This window comes from Pantherophis guttatus, chromosome 5, assembly GCF_059756535.1.
Source record: "Pantherophis guttatus breed Tessera chromosome 5, ASM5975653v1, whole genome shotgun sequence".
Classification (NCBI taxonomy): domain Eukaryota; kingdom Metazoa; phylum Chordata; class Lepidosauria; order Squamata; family Colubridae; genus Pantherophis; species Pantherophis guttatus.
The window spans coordinates 45,639,349-45,657,296 of NC_142067.1; the positions used below are offsets into that span (position 1 = coordinate 45,639,349).

Consider the following 17,948-nt stretch of genomic DNA (forward strand, 5'->3'; position numbering starts at 1 on the left):
AAAGCCGCTGAGAGATCTAACAGGACCAGGACAGAGGAGCACCCCCTGTCCCGAGCCCTCCAGAGATCATCAACCAATGCGATCAATGCCGTTTCCGTGCTGTACCCGGGCCTGAAGCCCGACTGGAACGGATCCAGATACACTCTCAACAACCTTCGCCACAAAACGAAGGTTGGAGACCGGACGATAATTTACCAACATTGCCGGGTCCAGGGAAGGCTTCTTGAGGAGAGGCCTCACCACCGCCTCTTTCAAGGCGGCAGGAAAGATACCCTCACCCAACGAAGCATTTATAATCCCCTGGAACCAGCCTCGTGTCACCTCCCGAGAAGCCAGCACTAACCAGGAGGGACACGGGTCCAATAAACAAGTGGTCGCGTTCAGTCTACCCAGAATCCTGTCCACGTCCTCAGGGGTCACAGGATCAAACTCATCCCAGATAACATTCTCAAGACCAGCCCCAGTCCCTCCTCCTGAGACTACCCAGTCGGAGTCCAGATCTTCCCGAATCTGAGTGATTTTGTCATACAGATATTGGACAAAATCCTCGGCTCTACCCTCCAAGGGGTCCTCCCGCGCTTCCTGGTGGAGCAGGGAGCGGGTCACCCTAAACAAGGCGGCCGGGCAATTATCTGATGACGCAATAAGAGCAGCAAAATTGCTACATTTCGCTGCTTTTATCGCCACTAGGTAATTCCTAATATGAGATCTTACCAGTGTCCGGTCAGATTCAGAAAGACTGGCCCTCCAACTACTCTCTAGGCGTCTTTTCCGGCGCTTCAACTCCCTCAGCTCCTCAGTGAACCAAGGAGCTAAATGAGATCGGCGCCGGGTCAGAGGCCGCAAAGGCACGACCTGGTCCAGACCTCCAGCGGCCGCCCTATCCCAGGCGGCCACTAGGTCTCCAGTCGAGGCGTGTGCCAGAGCCTCAGGGAATGGCCCAAGCTCCATCTGGAACCTGTCAGGTTCCATCAGGCGCCTGGGGCGGAACCATCTTACCGGCTCCGCCTCCCGGCAGCGGGGTGTAGCGGTTCAAAGGTCGAGATGAAGGAGAGAGTGATCAGACCATGACAAGGGCTCGGTGACTATATTCCCTATCTCGAGATCACTCAACCACTGTCCAGAGATAAAAACCAGATCCAGCGTGTTTCCCCCCATGTGGGTAGGGCCATGAATTAACTGGGTCAGGTCCATGGCTGTCATGGAAGCCATGAATTCCCGAGCCACCTCAGATGCCTCACCGACGGACTGCAAGTTGAAATCCCCCATGACCATAAGCCTAGGGGTCTCAACTGCCACCGCGGCGATGACACCGAGTAGCTCGGGCAGGGCTGCTGCCACATGGCAGGGAGCCAGGTACGTGATCAGCAAACCCATCTGAACCCCGTGACCCCATTTCACAAGGAGGGATTCACAGCCGGCCGTCTGAGGAACAGTGGCCTCCCTTGGTCTCAGACCTTGGTTAATAATAACCGCTACCCCCCCGCCCCTACCCTGCAACCTCGGCTGATGGAATGTGCGGAAACCTGGTGGGCACATTTCAACGAGAGGGACCTCCCCCTCTTGGCCCAACCAGGTTTCCGTAATACCTGCCAGGTCCGCTCCCCCCTCCTGAACAAGATCACAAATGAGGGGGGCTTTATTTACTACAGACCTGGCATTGCATAACATCAGACGGAGGCCAGGGCCCTAAGGATCTGCGCCACCTGGAGAACGAGTAGAGCTTTGGGGGCCAGAGCACGCCACCGCTCGAAGACAGCGGGCGGGCGCTCCCCTAACACGATATGGCCCCCTGCTCCCGCCATATCTACCCCTCCCACCCACAGTACTGATGGTAAAAACTTTATCTGGATGAACTTTGGTTGTCCAAATTAATCCAATCCTTAATCCATATTAGACTTGCCGCTCTATAATATTTTTCCCAGGCTGGTAGGCCAAAGCCTCCTTTGGTTTTATCGTCTTGTAATATTTTTAAATTTATCCTCGATTTTTTCCCCTCCCATATAAATTTTGCAATTAATTTATTCAAATTTGTAAAAAAAATTTTTTCTAATTTAACAGGAATAGTTTGAAACAAGTAGAGGAGCCTTGGAAGTATATTCATCTTTATCGCCGCGATTCTTCCTAGCAGCGATAGTTTAAGTTTCCCCCATCTCTCTAGGTCTTTTTTAATTTGTTGTATTAGTTCTCCATAATTATTATCCTTAATTGCTATATTTCTAGTTGTCAAATTTATACCTAAATATTTTATCTTTTTAACTACTTGCAATCCCGATTGTTGTTCCAGTTCTTCTATTTGTTTTATTGTTAGATTTTTGGTTAGTATTTTAGTCTTGTTTTTATTAATTTTTAACCCTGCCACCCTGCCGAATTTCTCTATTTCCTCCATCAATTTTAATTGTGTTTCTAATGGGTCTTCTGTGAAGAATACAAGGTCATCAGCAAAGGCTTGGACCTTGTATTCTTCTCCTTTTACTTTAAGTCCTTTTATATTTTTATTTAGTCTAATTTTCCTAAGCAAATTCTCCAGGGTTAAAATAAAAAGTAGGGGTGAGAGTGGGCACCCTTGTCTTACTCCTCTACTTATTTCAAAGAAATCTGTTAATTCCCCATTAACTAATAGTCTTGCCTTCTGACTTGTGTATATTGTAGATATTATCTTTTCAAATTTCTCTCCGAAATTCATATTTTTTATTTGTTGTGTCATGAATTTCCAATTGACCCGATCGAATGCTTTTTGTGCATCCAGAAAAACAAGCGCTGCTTGCTTCTCTGGATGCACCTCATAGTATTCTATTATGTTGATCACCATTCTTAAATTATTTTTAATTTGTCTTGTCGTCAATGATTTTTAAACATACACTCTTGCATTTTTTGCATAGTCTCTTGTATTGATATTAACGTGGTCTGTACCGTCTGCATGCTCATGGTCGGGGTTTGTTTTTCAGTTGGGAAAATTCCTTCTATAGTTTTTTGTGTCACTAGAGATGCCATTAATACGGTTGGTGTTGGAGTAATCTTCTTCCCTGTTTTTACTGTGGGTACTGTAGTAGATGTCATTTCTTTCAAAATTTTATATTGTTTTTCTAAAATTCTATCAACTGTTTCCCAAATCAGCATCCGCTTCTCAATCAATCAATTTTTTTGTACTATTTGATATTAAGATTTTAAATAAAGTTAAATAATTTCTATTTCTATTATTCTTATGGTAGATATATTCTAATTAATTTTCAATTCAGTTAGTTATACTATACACAACTATAAATACTATATATCCTATAAAAATATATTGTATAATATTCTACCGCTTATGAAATTAATTGATTTTCTAATAGACGTTCAATCAAAACATAAAAGACAAATTATTACAATATTACAATATTTAAGCAATACTAAGTTAACATATATATCTATTAATTAATACTATTTGAGTTAAATTGATTTTCTAATAAATAATTAAGGTAATTAAGAATAAGTTAATTAAGAAATAATTACAAATAAATAAATTAGTATAGTTATAATTACACAGTAAGAAAATTGATAATTGTTATATTTAGGATATTTTTAAAATATATATAGTATCTAAGTATATAATATAAATATCAATATATATAGATTTTGCTTTTATAGATTAATTACATAAAATTTACTGTTCTTTGCACGGATCATGTTTTTGCAGTTCTCCAAAATCCACCAATATTAGTCCACTCTTCTTGAAGTTAGAAAGTTAGAAGTTAGAAAGCAAAAAGGAAATTTCCAGTTTTTCACTCTTACTGTCCAAAATGGCGATCGTTATTTTCCAGATTCTTAATGTCCCAATTTAGTTGTTGTCTATATTGTTCTTCTCCGTCTGTGTAGCTTAGCTCAGAAAAGAAAAATCAGCATCCTGCTTCCTATTGTTCCTTCCTCCGAAATGTTCTCTCTTTCAAATGTCTTTTTAGTAAGTAGAACTAACGTGGCAGGTTTCGCTGAGTCACTTCGCTCCCCTCGTTGTTTGCCGCCAGCACCTTTCTGAGTCTTTCTGCTTTTCCGCTACTCCTCCGGACTCTAGACTTGATCTCCTTCTCGCAGCAATCTTCAATAAAATTATTTTAACTTTTTATTCTCCTGCTCACATCGATTTTCACCCCGTGCTCACTCTTTCGCTTCCTGCTTTTAAGACTTGAAGCGTTGAGTCTCTGGTCTGGCCAACTCGGCCGTCTTCTTCCCGCGTCCGGAATAAGGGCTCTTCTCGGCACGGCGGGAGACCACACCTCTCCACACCACCTCCTCCGAAGTATCCCTCTTTCTATCAGTCCACCCCAGGGCCAATCTCTCCTACAACGGGCTCCGAAACGCCGAAAAATCGGCACGGAATACGGAGCGCTCCTTCTCCATGCCGCCTCGACCCTCACCTCAACAGGAAGTCAGAATATCAATATTCCAAAAGCATTTTAGAATTATAAAAGCAACAATTAATAAAAATATTCTGAAACAGAGCTGTGCATATTCAAAAACTGGGCTTTGAAATACATGAAACAACATACACAGAACTTTCTTTTATATAAACTGTCTGTTTCTTATTAGCTGCTTTGGAAACTGTTCCAAATTGTCTTGTCATGTATATGACTGCACAGCCATTTTCCTTTACTTTTCTTCAAACATTTAATGGATTATTTTGAAGTCATGAAATATGAGGCATTTGAGAAAGGTATAGTTTGACAAATAATTGTAATTGGTGCAAACTGTCAATTATAATATAGGGTAATCATAGGAAATTTAGAGGAAGAACTTCAATATTTGAAAAAAAATACATGGAACATAGCTTCAGGAAAAAAAGCAGCACAGCATATTAAAATGTAGCATAAAGAAAAAAACATCCTTAAAAGAAATGATGTTGATTGCTTCAGGTCAATCATAAAAATATTGCAATAATGTTGCATAACAGATATACTAATCTGATATTTTTTTAAACAAAATTACATATGAGCTTTAGTTTTTAATAAAAATAATTTAAAAATATATAGCAATGTATTAGGATGCAAAGTACACAGGTATAGTCAAAGAACTGAATAAAGTGTGCCATACTAGACAATACAACTATGGAAGAATACTAGTTGATTATAGTAAGCAAAGAAAGAAAGGACTACAACATATTGATTAAAATACAGATTAAAATTTGATTTTGAAGGATTCTGAAAATTTAACTGAAATCTATAATGATGGAAGTTGCTCAACAAACAGAAGAAACATCACAAAGATAAAAGATACATGGAATACAGAGTCATGTGATAAAAAGGCATTCAACTTAAGCACTCAGTTAGATTAAGAAAAGAAGAAATAAACCTCCTGTGCATTTTCTCATAAAATCATTAATAGTAAAGTTACTGAACTTGAGAGAAATTGGATAGGGAAGCCAAAAAAACTGCAAATCGGCAGCAGCAGGAGAAGAAATAAAATCCATGTACCATAAGCAGATATGGAAACACACTTTTCTTTAACTTAATGGAGAAATATGTGTGAATATTTAAAGAAAAATATAATACAGATGACATTATGTTCTGCGAACAATTGTTCCGCTTTTAATGATTTACAAATAGGCATTTATACTCATACACATTCTGAAAAATCTTTTAAATCAAATCTAAAATTTGGCTTATTCTATACGTATCTACTTTATATGTCCATATGGGTGCCTAAGTAAACATGGATTTATAGAAAACAGATATAAATATGAATGCATTTTTTAAACACTTCAGAACTAAAACCCTTGAAGGAGCATTTTTGCAAAATTATTTATTTATTTGAGACATACAGTGCCTTTTCAGTCTTGCAAGGACTCAAGACAAATAACACAAAATAATAATAAATGAAACTAGTTGTTGTTGTTAGTTGTGAAGCTGTGTCTGACCCATCGCAACCCCATGGACAACGTTCCTCCAGGCCTTCCTCTCCTCTACCATCCTCTGGAGTCAATTTAAGCTCATGCTTACTGCTTGAAATGAAACTAGTATTTATATACAAATCTTTGGGATGCTTATTCTAGTTTGTGCGGGTAATTTGGTAACATGTTTTGAATAAATAGAATTTAATGAAAATATTAAAGATTTGGAAATTAAGGGTTGGGAAAACATAATAAAGTTCCTTGAATCAATTTACTATCTCATGTATTTTGGGAAGGAAATATATATCATTCATGTATTAGTGATGGATGAGTTAAAATGTTATCACATGCAGCAACTGAAGATAAGAAAATAAATACAAGAATAACTACTTTGTAGCTAAGCAACAGTATTCTTTCTTCCCAACCTACAAGTGAGATTTATCATATGTTGAGGTAATTATTGATATGTTTTACTATTTATTCTTGCCTATCAGTAAACTTGTCTCCTTTCAATTTTCTCACATGTTCCATACCTAATACTTAATTTATATTTATATGTTAATGTTCACAAACTTTTTTCTCTTTATTAAATAAAATATTGTTTGTAACACTTTAATCAATGCCTGCTCCTGAGTTTTTATAATTAATTAATTTTTTTTAAAATGTCACTTTAAAAAAAAATCATTCATTCATTCATAAAATTTATAGGCTGCCCATTTTACCTCAAGGTAAGGATAATATTATTTTATTCAGAACAAAGTTAAGCAATATAAAGAGCCGCAGTGGTGCAGTGGCTAGAATGCAGTACTGCAGGCTACCTCTGCTGCCTGCCGGCTGCCTGTAATTTGGCAATTCGAATCAGACCAGGCTCAAGGTTGACTCAGCCTTTATCCTTCTGAGGTCGGTAAAATGGAGACTCAGATTGTTGGGGGCAATATGCTGACTCTGTAAACCTCTTAGAGATGGCTGTAAAGCACAGTGAAGCGGTATATAATGCTATTGCTGTTTAGAAATAGTTATATGCAGCCTGAATTAAAGAAAGAGTGCAATTTTCCTTCCATAGTTGTGATACAAATTTATGTTGCATGATCATAGGTGTTTCATAGCCAAAACACCTCAAATGTATTTACTTGAATGGCAATTTTGCATATCCTAATAAAATTATTTTGATTCCAGTTTCCTAAATGAACAGGAGTTGAAAACCTTTACATAGTACACCACCCCAAATTTCTAACACTTTAAATGCATGGCTACTATTTACAGTATATACAATTGTTTATAGAGATAAAACGAGGACACACTATGGCAGGTAAAAAGATGGAACACCGTTGGTGAACTTTGTAATGTCTCCTTTGACAAATGACAGCTTCCAACAGGGAAAAACACCAGCATCAAAAAATTCCTGTGGCCAACTAATAATATTTCTATAATTGCTATTGATTAATTCATTTATTGAGTCTTTAACTCTGCTCTTTGATTTTTAGGTATATTCAACTCGGAGGCTTTGAAACAGGGGTGAAATGCTCCCGGTTCGAACCGGATCACCTGATCCGATAGCGATGACGGCAGGTGGTTCAGAGAACTGGTAGCAAAAATCCCTGCCCCCCCCACCATGACCAGCTGAGCCACATAATCATCAGAGTTTTTTTGTTTACTTTTAAAAGCATTTTTTATTTGGCTGAAAAAACGCTTTTAAAAGTTAAAAAAAAAAGCCTCTGATGATCGCACGGCTCAGCTGGGATTGTCATAGCCTTTTAAAAGCATTTTTTCTACAATCTCTTCAGCTGAAGAGGTTGTAGAAAAAAATGCTTTTAAAAGTAAAAAAAAAAAGTTGGCCATGCCCACCCAGTCTCATTATTCCCTCCACCAAGCCACGCCCACAGAACCGGTGGTAACAAATTTTACATTTCACCACTGCTTTGAAAGTCTCTCAAAAATATTCATCTTTCTTTGTTCTAAGTACTTTATAGCTGATTGGGAGAGAGAAATATTGCAGATTGCTATCTTGATGAAAAAGTGGCTATGGGACAAAATATATTTGAGCTTTTAGTTGAATGCATTTTCCTTCTACCCATGCAATACTTCCTATACCACTGGCTATTACAGTTTATTAACACATACCAGAGACATCAGTGTATTTAATGGTTGACAATATGTTCTTTTCAGCAAATGCTTTGCTCTTTTTCCAGCACGCTGCTCCTCCAATCCATTGATTGGGGAAGCTCTCATCACGTTGCTGGGGAACTGAGTGCAGAATTCTCCTTGGCTGACCACGCCCCCTCTGTGTCACTCCCGTCAGTCTTTCTCACTCAGTGACTGAGGGAACTCGTGTTTTACATAGATCTTTCAAAATTATTTCAACTCCTTGGCTGCTTCCTTAATTAGGTTTTATTTTAGTTTGTTATTTTCTCACCCCTTTCTGTGCGCTTGGAGCTGCATCGTAGGATTGGTGAGGCTGCTGGGGGAGCGATAACGCGCCTGGGGCTCCAGGCCATTTCGCTCCTTCCTTTCAACTTACTAGCAAGCAGCTATCCGGATTCCGACCCGGCTGGGCGGATCCGTGATCACCGTTAGCCGCCGGCGCGTCGTTGGGTTCCTGGTGAGCTGGGATTTCCATGAGCGCCTCAGCTCCAAAGGTTTTTGGGCGGCTCCGGAGCATCTGTCCAGGCTTCCGACAGGCTCTGAGGTCCAGGCACCCCCAAGCCGTTACATCCTGTCAGCGATCGGAGTGGCCGGCCGCCATTTTGGATCGGCGCCATCCTTTGTGCCGGGCGTTTTGCCGCCGCTTTCTTCGAGTGGACTTTGGCGCCCTTAGAAGCAATTCCGTGGAGCCGAGGCCCACGGCAGCCTTTATCAATCGACAGCCAACTCGTCAGCGACAAGGGAGCCTGTGAAAGGGTTGCCTCCGCTGCGGTCGCCATTTTGGAGGATGGAGTTTTTCGCGGCCGCCATTTTGTCTGTGAGTCACTAACGGTGCATTGGGGATAGACTGTCTGGCGCTGATCTAAGTCCAGACTATAAAGACCTGGAATTTAGCTACACGCAGGGCTTGAAGACCTTTCCCCACCGAAGGGGATTTTCTGATTACTGGCCACTGTGTCCCTTCTAGACTGCTTATTGCTGGCTGATTTGGCTATTGCTACTTGGCAGCTCTCCTGCACATAGTAGCATAATGGCGGATTTGGAGCTGTCATCCGACATGGATCAGGATGCTGCTCCGCCTACTGAGGCAAACTAGCGCAAAGGGGGGAAGAAACGCCCCAAAACCAAGCATGTTACTTCCTCCAAATCATCTCATGCAGCACAACTTGGGAGTCGACATAGATCCGAGTTACAGCGTCACAAGGCGCTTGAAGAACAATTCGCTAGAGCAAAAAAGGCAAGGGACCAGAACACCTGTCCCATGACCTCTGCAGGGACTGATGTTGACCAGGTCCATTCCAGTGCTTCTTCGGTTTGCTCGGAGACCTTTAAGGCTACTGACCATCGCCCATCTACTTCTTCCAATTTAGAAACGGTGCGTGGGGTATCTATGTCTTTACCTAACGTATCCTTGGTTCATCAAGCGGCTCAACCGGAGCGTTCCACACCAGGTCCGTCGGCCACCTTCACCCCGACAGCTGCGGGACTGAGACCAGAGGAACACACTGGCCAAATAGATTTGCAGTCGATGTTGTCCGACGCATTGGCCAAGATCTTGGCGGCCGGGTTACAACAAGGCATGGGCGCTCTTCAAACTGCTCCCAACTCGTCTAAGCCTCTAACTCAAATTCCTCCTCAACATAAAGCAAAGGACTCTTCTCAGGTTGAATATGCTTCCTCGGAGGCGTCTGACCAGGAGGAAAATTGTCCGGAGGACTCAGAATTCTCCGAGGACGAAGGGCTACCGCCAGAGAAGCCATCATTTACAGGACTGTTTCGTCCTTCAGTTTTTAAATCGCTTTTACACAAAGCCAAGGTGACCACTCAATTTGGACTATTGACAGCCCCTCCATCTGGCACAGCTGTTCAATCCTTGTCCACGCATGATGCCTTGTTTCAGGTGGCTAAGCAGGAGAAGGACGCTATTCCTTGTCCACCACTTTTTGCGGATGTTATCCAGAGCGCCTTCGGCCAGCCAGGTTCCTTAACAGCTCCTAGTAACCTAGACAAACGGCTTTACTGCGCGGCGACGGAGTTGGACGATATCCTGGCCTTACCAACGGTAGATGCACCAGTGGCCAACCTTTCTTCATCCTCAATAGTATCAGCTGATGCTATGGACGGTTTGAAAACCGATGAAAGAAAGACGGAAATGGGATTTCGTAAGGCCCATCAGGCGGCTACTTGGGCAATAAAAGCTGCAACAGCGACATCTTTTTTCAATAGAGCAACGTTGATTTGGCTCAAGCAGTTACAAGAGCATCTCCCCACCGCCGACAAACGCGTACATCAGGATATTAACAAGATAGTGGCCGCTATGGAATATTCGGCGGATGCGTCTCTAAATGCCGCAAAATTCGCAGCCCGCGCTATGGCTTCTACGGTTACGAACAGACGTCTGTTTTGGCTCCGAAATTGGAAAGCCGATTCGAAGTCAAAGTGGAAGCTAGCTTCATCAACTTTTAAAGCTCCGGCCTTGTTTGGTGCTGCATTGGACCCTCTCTTGGTGGAAGATAAAGAAAAACGTAAAGTTCTTCCTTCTTCCTTTCGCAGACCAGAACGCAGGTATACACCGTACAGTAATCGACAAACATTTCGGACCTATTCGGCTTCCAGTGGATCCTATACCCAATGACCATTTGGTCACGGAGGTGACCGTTTCCAGGATCGGCAGTCCTTTCGGGGCCGACAACGCTCGCAACCTTCTTCCAAGCATCCTTTCAGAGGAGGTGGAGCCCGTCCCAACAAACGTGGCAAATGACTCACAACATCCAGATGCCATTGGTGGTTGTCTCCAACTGTTTCATCACCAATGGCAAATTTCAACGACCGAAGAGTGGATCCGTCACACCATTCGTTATGGCCTTTGTCTCGAATTCGTCGGGGTCCCTCCCAGCCGGTTTCGTCGCTGCCCAGTATCTCCAATCTTACACCAAAGAGAACTAATGGAGGCGGAGATTACTCATCTCTTAAACATCAAAGCCATAGAACCAGTGCCCGAGGCCCAAAGGACGAAGGGGTTCTATTCCATCTTATTCCTGGTCCCCAAATCTTCAGGAGGGCACAGAAGTGTTTTGAACCTGAAGCACTTGAACAAGTACATCCTAGATCGCAGGTTCAAGATGCAGTCCCTCTCGTCGATTCTGGCATGCATCCGGCCAAACTATCTTCTGCAGTCGGTGGATTTGAGGGAGGCCTATTTACACGTTCTGATCCACCTGGCGCATCGCAAGTACCTCCGATTCGAATACAACTCTCTCCATTATCAATACTGTGCGATGCCCTTTGGTCTCTCCTCCGCCCCCAGAACCTTTACGAAACTTGTCTCCGTGGTAGCCGCATCTCTGAGGGCTCTACCAATTCGTCTTCTGTGTTACCTAGACGACATCCTTGTCCTATCATCGTCTCCGCATCAAGCGTCGAGCGACATAGAGACAGTGCTAAGAGTCTTTCAGAGTCATGGATTCACAATAAATCACAAGAAAAGTCATCTGGTTCCGACGACAAGGATTCTTCATCTGGGGGCGGTGATAGATACTACCAAAGGCCAGGTCTTCCTGTCGCCGGATCGAGTCAAAGACATCAAGTCAACAATCGCTCAAATTTCGACCAACCGGACTGTCCCAATTCGGCGCCTGTCTCAAGTCTTAGGGAAAATGGTGTCCTGCATCAATATCGTTCCCTGGGCACGCAGACATACGAGACCATTACAATGGTTTCTGCTCCCATTTCAGAAAGCGAATCGCAGCAATTCTCCGTCGTTAGTTCGCCTTCCACCTCAACTTCGGTCGTCACTGCTGTGGTGGACGTCCCCCGCACTTCTCTGGGGCTGTGTCTTCCTCGAAGTCGACCGACTGATTTTAACATCGGATGCCAGTCTGGTGGGCTGGGGGGCTCATCTTCTGGATCACGTAGTCCAAGGGCGTTGGTCTCTGGCGGAGAAGGCGAACAGCATCAATTGGCTGGAGTTGAGAGCTGTTCGCCTTGCTCTCCGGCATTTCCGTCCAATCTTGGAGGGCCGTCACGTGTTGATCCGGACTGACAACATGACAACCAAGGCTCACGTGAATCGAGAGGGGGGCACTCGGTCCCGGAGCCTCATGATCGAGTCGGAATTGCTGCTGACGTGGGCAGAACGCCACACAGCGTCTCTAAGAGCAGATCATATTTCCGGTATTTCCAACGTGCAGGCGGACTGGCTCAGCCGGGAACGCATCGACCCGGCCGAGTGGCAACTCCATCCGGACATCTTCCAAGACATAGTTCGGCGTTTTGGAAAGCTGCTCGTAGACTTATTCGCCACTCCCAGCAACGCACAACTACCAAGATATTTCACCCGCTATCAGTGCCAAGGGGCGGAGGGTTGCAACGCCCTGAGATGCCAGTGGCCGGACGGCCTTCTGTACGCATTTCCTCCGCTTCCTTTGATATCTCAAGTAATCTGGAAATTGTTACTAGAACAGGCAGAAATCTTATTGGTGGCTCCTTGTTGGCCGCGCAGACCGTGGTACGCGGACCTACTGAGCCTTTCCATTTCCCCTCCATGGACAATACCTCAGCATGTCGTCTCTCTCCGCCAGGGGGTCATCGTCCATCCAGAGCCCCAGTGGCTCCGATTGACCGTCTGGCACTTGAGAGGCAGCTGCTGAAGAAGGACCGACTTTCAGACTTGGCCATTGCGGTTATCCAATCAGCCAGACGTCCTTCGACGAATCGTATATACCAAGCTTCTTGGAATGCTTTCTCAATTTGGTGTTCGAGAAACCATGTAGATCCAACTTCGGCCGACATCCCAGATGTGTTGGACTTCCTTGTGAGTGGTTTGGCTAAAGGCCTGAAGCCTGCCACTTTAAGACGCCAAGTGGCGGCACTTGCAATGGTCCTTGTGTGTGAACCTCATCGTTCATTGACGCAGAACCCGCGCATCCGGAGCTTTTTACACGGTGCTTCTAATATGTCTCCGCCGGTAGTCCACCGTTTCCCTACTTGGGACTTAACTCTAGTACTCCAAGCGCTTACCTCGCCTCCCTTTGAGCCGCTGGCGTCTGTTCCACTGAAGTTCTTAACCTTCAAAATTACATTTCTAATAGCAATAACATCGGCGAGACGGATTTCTGAACTGACCGCCTTGTCGGTTCGCAGTGATCTTTGCCAGTTTTATCCGGATAGAGTAGTGTTGAGGTTGGACCCTTCTTTCTCACCAAAGGTAAACACCTGGTTCCACCGGGCCCAGGAGCTCATTCTGCCGAACTTTTGCCCGGATCCTCGGAACCCGAGGGAGAAAAACTGGCATACTCTAGACGTGCGACGGGCTCTCCGCAGATACGTCAGGAGAACGGCTTCGTTTCGTCGTACTGAAGCCTTGCTCGTTTCATTCCACCCTTCCTCTATGGGGAAGAAGGTGATGCCAACTTCTGTAGGTCGTTGGATCAAAGCCTGCATCTCGACGGCATATTGTAGCAAGGGCAGGACCGTTCCGAAGGGTATTTGTGCCCATTCCACCCGCAGTGCGGCGGCATCAGCAGCCTGGGCAACTCAGGCATCAGTTCTAGATATTTGTCGTGCTGCATCCTGGACGTCAGTTTCGACATTTATTAGACACTACAAGATTGACTCATTTGCTGCGGCGGAGGCCTCCTTTGGCCGCAGAGTTTTACAAAGAGTGGCCGAGTCCCGAGACTCAGGGAGCACTCAGCCTCCCACCCAGGATCTGTAACTTGGGTATATCCCAATCAATGGATTGGAGGAGCAGTGTGCTGGAAAATGGACGTTGACTTACCTCTGAACGTCCCTTTTCAGTACGCTGTGACTCCAATCCATACCCACCCATTGTTTGGGCTTCGTGTTCCAGAGTTACCTTCCGTGTTTCTGTTTTGTTTCATTGACATTCTGGTTGCAATTGGACCTCCTGTAGCTTCGTGAGGAAAGACTGACGGGAGTGACACAGAGGGGGCGTGGTCAGCCAAGGAGAATTCTGCACTCAGTTCCCCAGCAACGTGATGAGAGCTTCCCCAATCAATGGATTGGAGTCGCAGCGTACTGAAAAGGGACGTTCAGAGGTAAGTCAACGTCCATTTTATCTCAAAATGTTTTTTTCCCTTTTTTAAAAAAGATGTGCCGAAAGAGTTCAGTTTTTGTTTCACATTGTCCAAATTTTGCTCCACCATATTTAAGATTTAAGATTTTCTTTTGGATAGTTTAGAAAATCAGATAAAGTTGGACAATGGATTTTATGTTGTCAATTCTTCTTTGCAGATCATTGTTGTATAGTCAACACTTATTTTGGTTACACTGGATTTGTCGATAACTATTCCAGTGTAAGCTATATTTTAGCTTAGAGCAGTGGTTCTCAACCTTCCTAATGCCACGACCCTTTAATACAGTTCCTCACGTTGTGGTGAACCCCAACCATAAAATTATTCCTAAAACCATTGAAAATATGTGTTTTCTGATGGTCTTAGGCAACCCCTGTGAAAGGGTTATTCGACCCCCAAAGGGGTCGCAACCCACAGGTTGAGAACCACTGGCTTAGAGGATGCCATGGCTGTTGAAAGTAAATATAACAAAATCATGACCTGAAAGTTTGTGAGACAGAGTATTTGTTCCCTATAGAATTTTTTTTAACCTGGATAATTGCACAATAGCCCTAGAAATTCAGTTTTGTAAAACCTTACTAAGAACTTCACTTACAGAAAGAACAAGAAAGGAAGGCATAAGAGAGGAGGAGGAAGAGGAGGAGCACTGATTTAATAGGAAGATAGTTCAAAACTCTGCACTAGCCATATGCACAATTTTTCTTACTTGGAGCATGTAAACAACTACACAGACACAGTAACTATGCATTTAAATTGGAATAAATATTTCAGAAATTGTGTCAGCTTCTGTTCATTAAGGGATTTATTAACCCAGAGTGCCTAAACTTCTACATGTGATGTACAATCAATAAATAATTAAGCAGCTCTCATTTAACTATTACTCTCTTGATTTCAGAAAGGTAAATATATTGTTATAACATACACTCACCCGTAAAGGTTTAATTTGCAAAGTTCCTTGATCTTGTATAAATGTCCTTGGATCTCTGCCAAGAAAAGTAAATCCTTCTTTTAGCCAGCTGATAACAGGCATTGGGTCACCAGTAGCTTTGCACTTCAGTAAAGCTGTTCCATCTACAGCCAATGTCTGGTTTACAGGTCCCTGGAGAATGATGGGTGGAGGCCTATCTGTTAAAACTGAATTTAAATATATATATGTGCATATATTAGTAGATATCCTGTAATATTCAGACTCAGATGCCACTATTTTGAAAAACATTTTCTAGAAAATCATATTAGTGGTTGCTAAGAGTGAGTTTGTTTTAGTAGTTAAGGCAGTGGACTTGAAGATCATGCACTCTAATACCACCTTAGCCACAAAGTTAGTTGAGCGACCTTGGGCTAGTCACACCCACTCAGCCTCAGGAAGAAGACAATGGAAAACCATTTCCGAAATCTTGCCAAGAAAGTTGCAGGAACTAGTCAACAATGATTCAAAGGCACAAAAAAAGAAAAAAAAATTTCTAAAAAAGATATTTATTTATGTTGTTTATGGTTGTGTTGTTTATTACATTATTAAATAATCCCTTTCAACAACTGTCTGTTAAGTTGTACAGTTTCATATCTTGTGTAATATAAAATGAAGGAATAAAAGATAAAAAAAGAATACAGTTTAAATTAGAGTTACAAATCCTGTTTATAGAATTTGTAACAAAATACTAGTGGCATAAAAATAATGAAAGCAAATTGAAAAAAAGCAATCCAAATTCCATTAGTAGTTCTACAATTAGAATTTTGCAACATACCTTTTTTTGATATTAAAAATCTTTTTGCAGTAAATCAAGGAAAAATATTAATACAAATGAATACATATTTTGTAACTTTGTAAAAATATGGTTAGCTCCAAAGTGACCTATACATACATGAGGAATATTTTCCATGAAATTACTTCCAGAATATTTTCTGAATGTACAAGATGCATTACAAAGTTAAGAACACAATACATTCTATTATATATATAAAACTATATATCCACTCTGTACATTTCTTGGGAATGACAAGAATGTTTTTCATATCCATAGCCTTCTGGATTAATGGATACATTGAGAAACTAATAAGCTATTTATTACAATGTATGTAAGCCATCATTAAGGGTATGGTTTTCAGAAAATGTCTTTGAACAAGGATGTAAAATATATTTATATCCTTAAATTACAGTATTAAAAAAATCTTGTGATTTAGACATGTAAGACTACTTATATAATTCATTTTGCAACTGAGCTATTTCATATATCTTGCACGGTATTTTCATAAAATAAATATTGCAAGATTGTTCATTGTTTTTAATATAATTGTATTGTAATTTATTATTATTGTAAATGTTACTCAGAAAAAAGGAAGAAATAAAACTAAGTATTGTAGAAGAAGATCAACAGTCACTGTTCAAAAACATACAGAAAATGGTATTATTTTAATTGATTTATTTAGTAATGATTAAATATATCATTGTTTTTATTGATTAAAACAACAAAATATACATATAAGCCCTTTCCAGAGTCTTATTGAAATGTAAGAACCCTAAATTTATTATAGTTGTATAAATAAAATTGAATATTAATACATTTGTGGAATGTGATAATCATATCACCATGACTTGTCAATGTATTACCTACTCTTTAAGTTAATGTATCTGCTACTCTTTAAGACAAAGCTACAAGTCCCTTGGTTTATCTTATATAAGCAATTACTTTCAAAATGAGTTCAAGCACTTAATATGGCAGTTCATGTATTGTATATATTTATACAAAAGCAAACAAGGGAAAATACATGTATTTTAGGGTTTTTTATGCTTCACTAATGAAGCAAGAAAAGAAAACATACTTCGTAGACATTTTTATACAATTTCAAAAGTATTTAAAGTTTTGTAAACTGTGCTCAGACATTAGTACAGATTGCTGTTACTTTAACTGTTGATTTGTTTTCACAAATTAACAAAATTTGTCTACAAAATTATTTTATTTTACATTTTTTCTAGTAGTTCCATAGAAGATAGAAGAGCTAAATGAAATGTAATCCTTATTATATGAAATTCTTTATATAGCATTTTAAACTAAATCCATCTTTAAAAAGTGACTTTAGGTGGCTATAGAAATCAAATAAATACACAAAACAAAACATATCTGCTGTGAAAAGCCAGATGATTTGAAATTAGCCTTGCTATTTTTTAATGAAACATCTGAGTATCTACAGAATTTATGAGATAAAATCTTTAACTTAACATTTTTAATGGTAAAAATTCTGCAGTCTGCCAAAAAGGTATTTAATAAGATTGCAAACAGATGGCTCAGAATTCCTTGAAATACTAATCAATTTTGCATTGCATTATTTTAATATTAATGACAAAACAAAAAACTTTTGGGAGAAAAATTCAAATAAAGAATGCTCTTCCAAAAAACTATAAACATTATATAAAATAAAATATTATACGATACACTATAAAGATAAAATATCAAAATGTTTGACAACTATGCCATATGCAGCTCAATGACTTTTATTTTACACTTGAACTGCAGATAATCAAATCTCATGAAGAGAGTGATTTATAATTAAACTACTTTTTAAACTGCCTTCCTTAAATGCCTCAATCTTCTTTCACTAAAGTTTTGATTTCAAGAATTAACCACTACTTCAAACCATGTTACATTCCTCACCAAAAATATTGAAATTATATTTTTAAAAATCTCTCAGCAGAAATTATAATATTTAATATTTAACAACAGCAAATATTGTAATGCAAAGTTCTATAAAAAGAAAGTGTGTTAACTATCCATATTTCTATTTTAAGTAAAGGACCAGAAATTCAGCTGCTAAAATGGATGTATCCCTATTAACTTTAATAGGAAAAATCTGAT

At 40.9% G+C, this 17,948-nt stretch overlaps 1 protein-coding gene across 18 annotated transcripts in view; it reads right to left on the bottom strand.

Moving 5' to 3' along the window:
- The window catches only part of ROBO2 (roundabout guidance receptor 2), a 727,272-nt gene that overhangs the window by 95,274 nt on the left and 614,050 nt on the right, over positions 1-17,948 (bottom strand). For all 18 annotated transcript variants that reach the window (XM_087895020.1, XM_034421511.3, XM_060686344.2 and 15 more), the window contains one exon: positions 15,029-15,234. In XM_087895020.1, the coding sequence (XP_087751146.1) occupies positions 15,029-15,234 (206 nt within the window). The remainder of the gene's footprint in view (positions 1-15,028; positions 15,235-17,948) is intronic.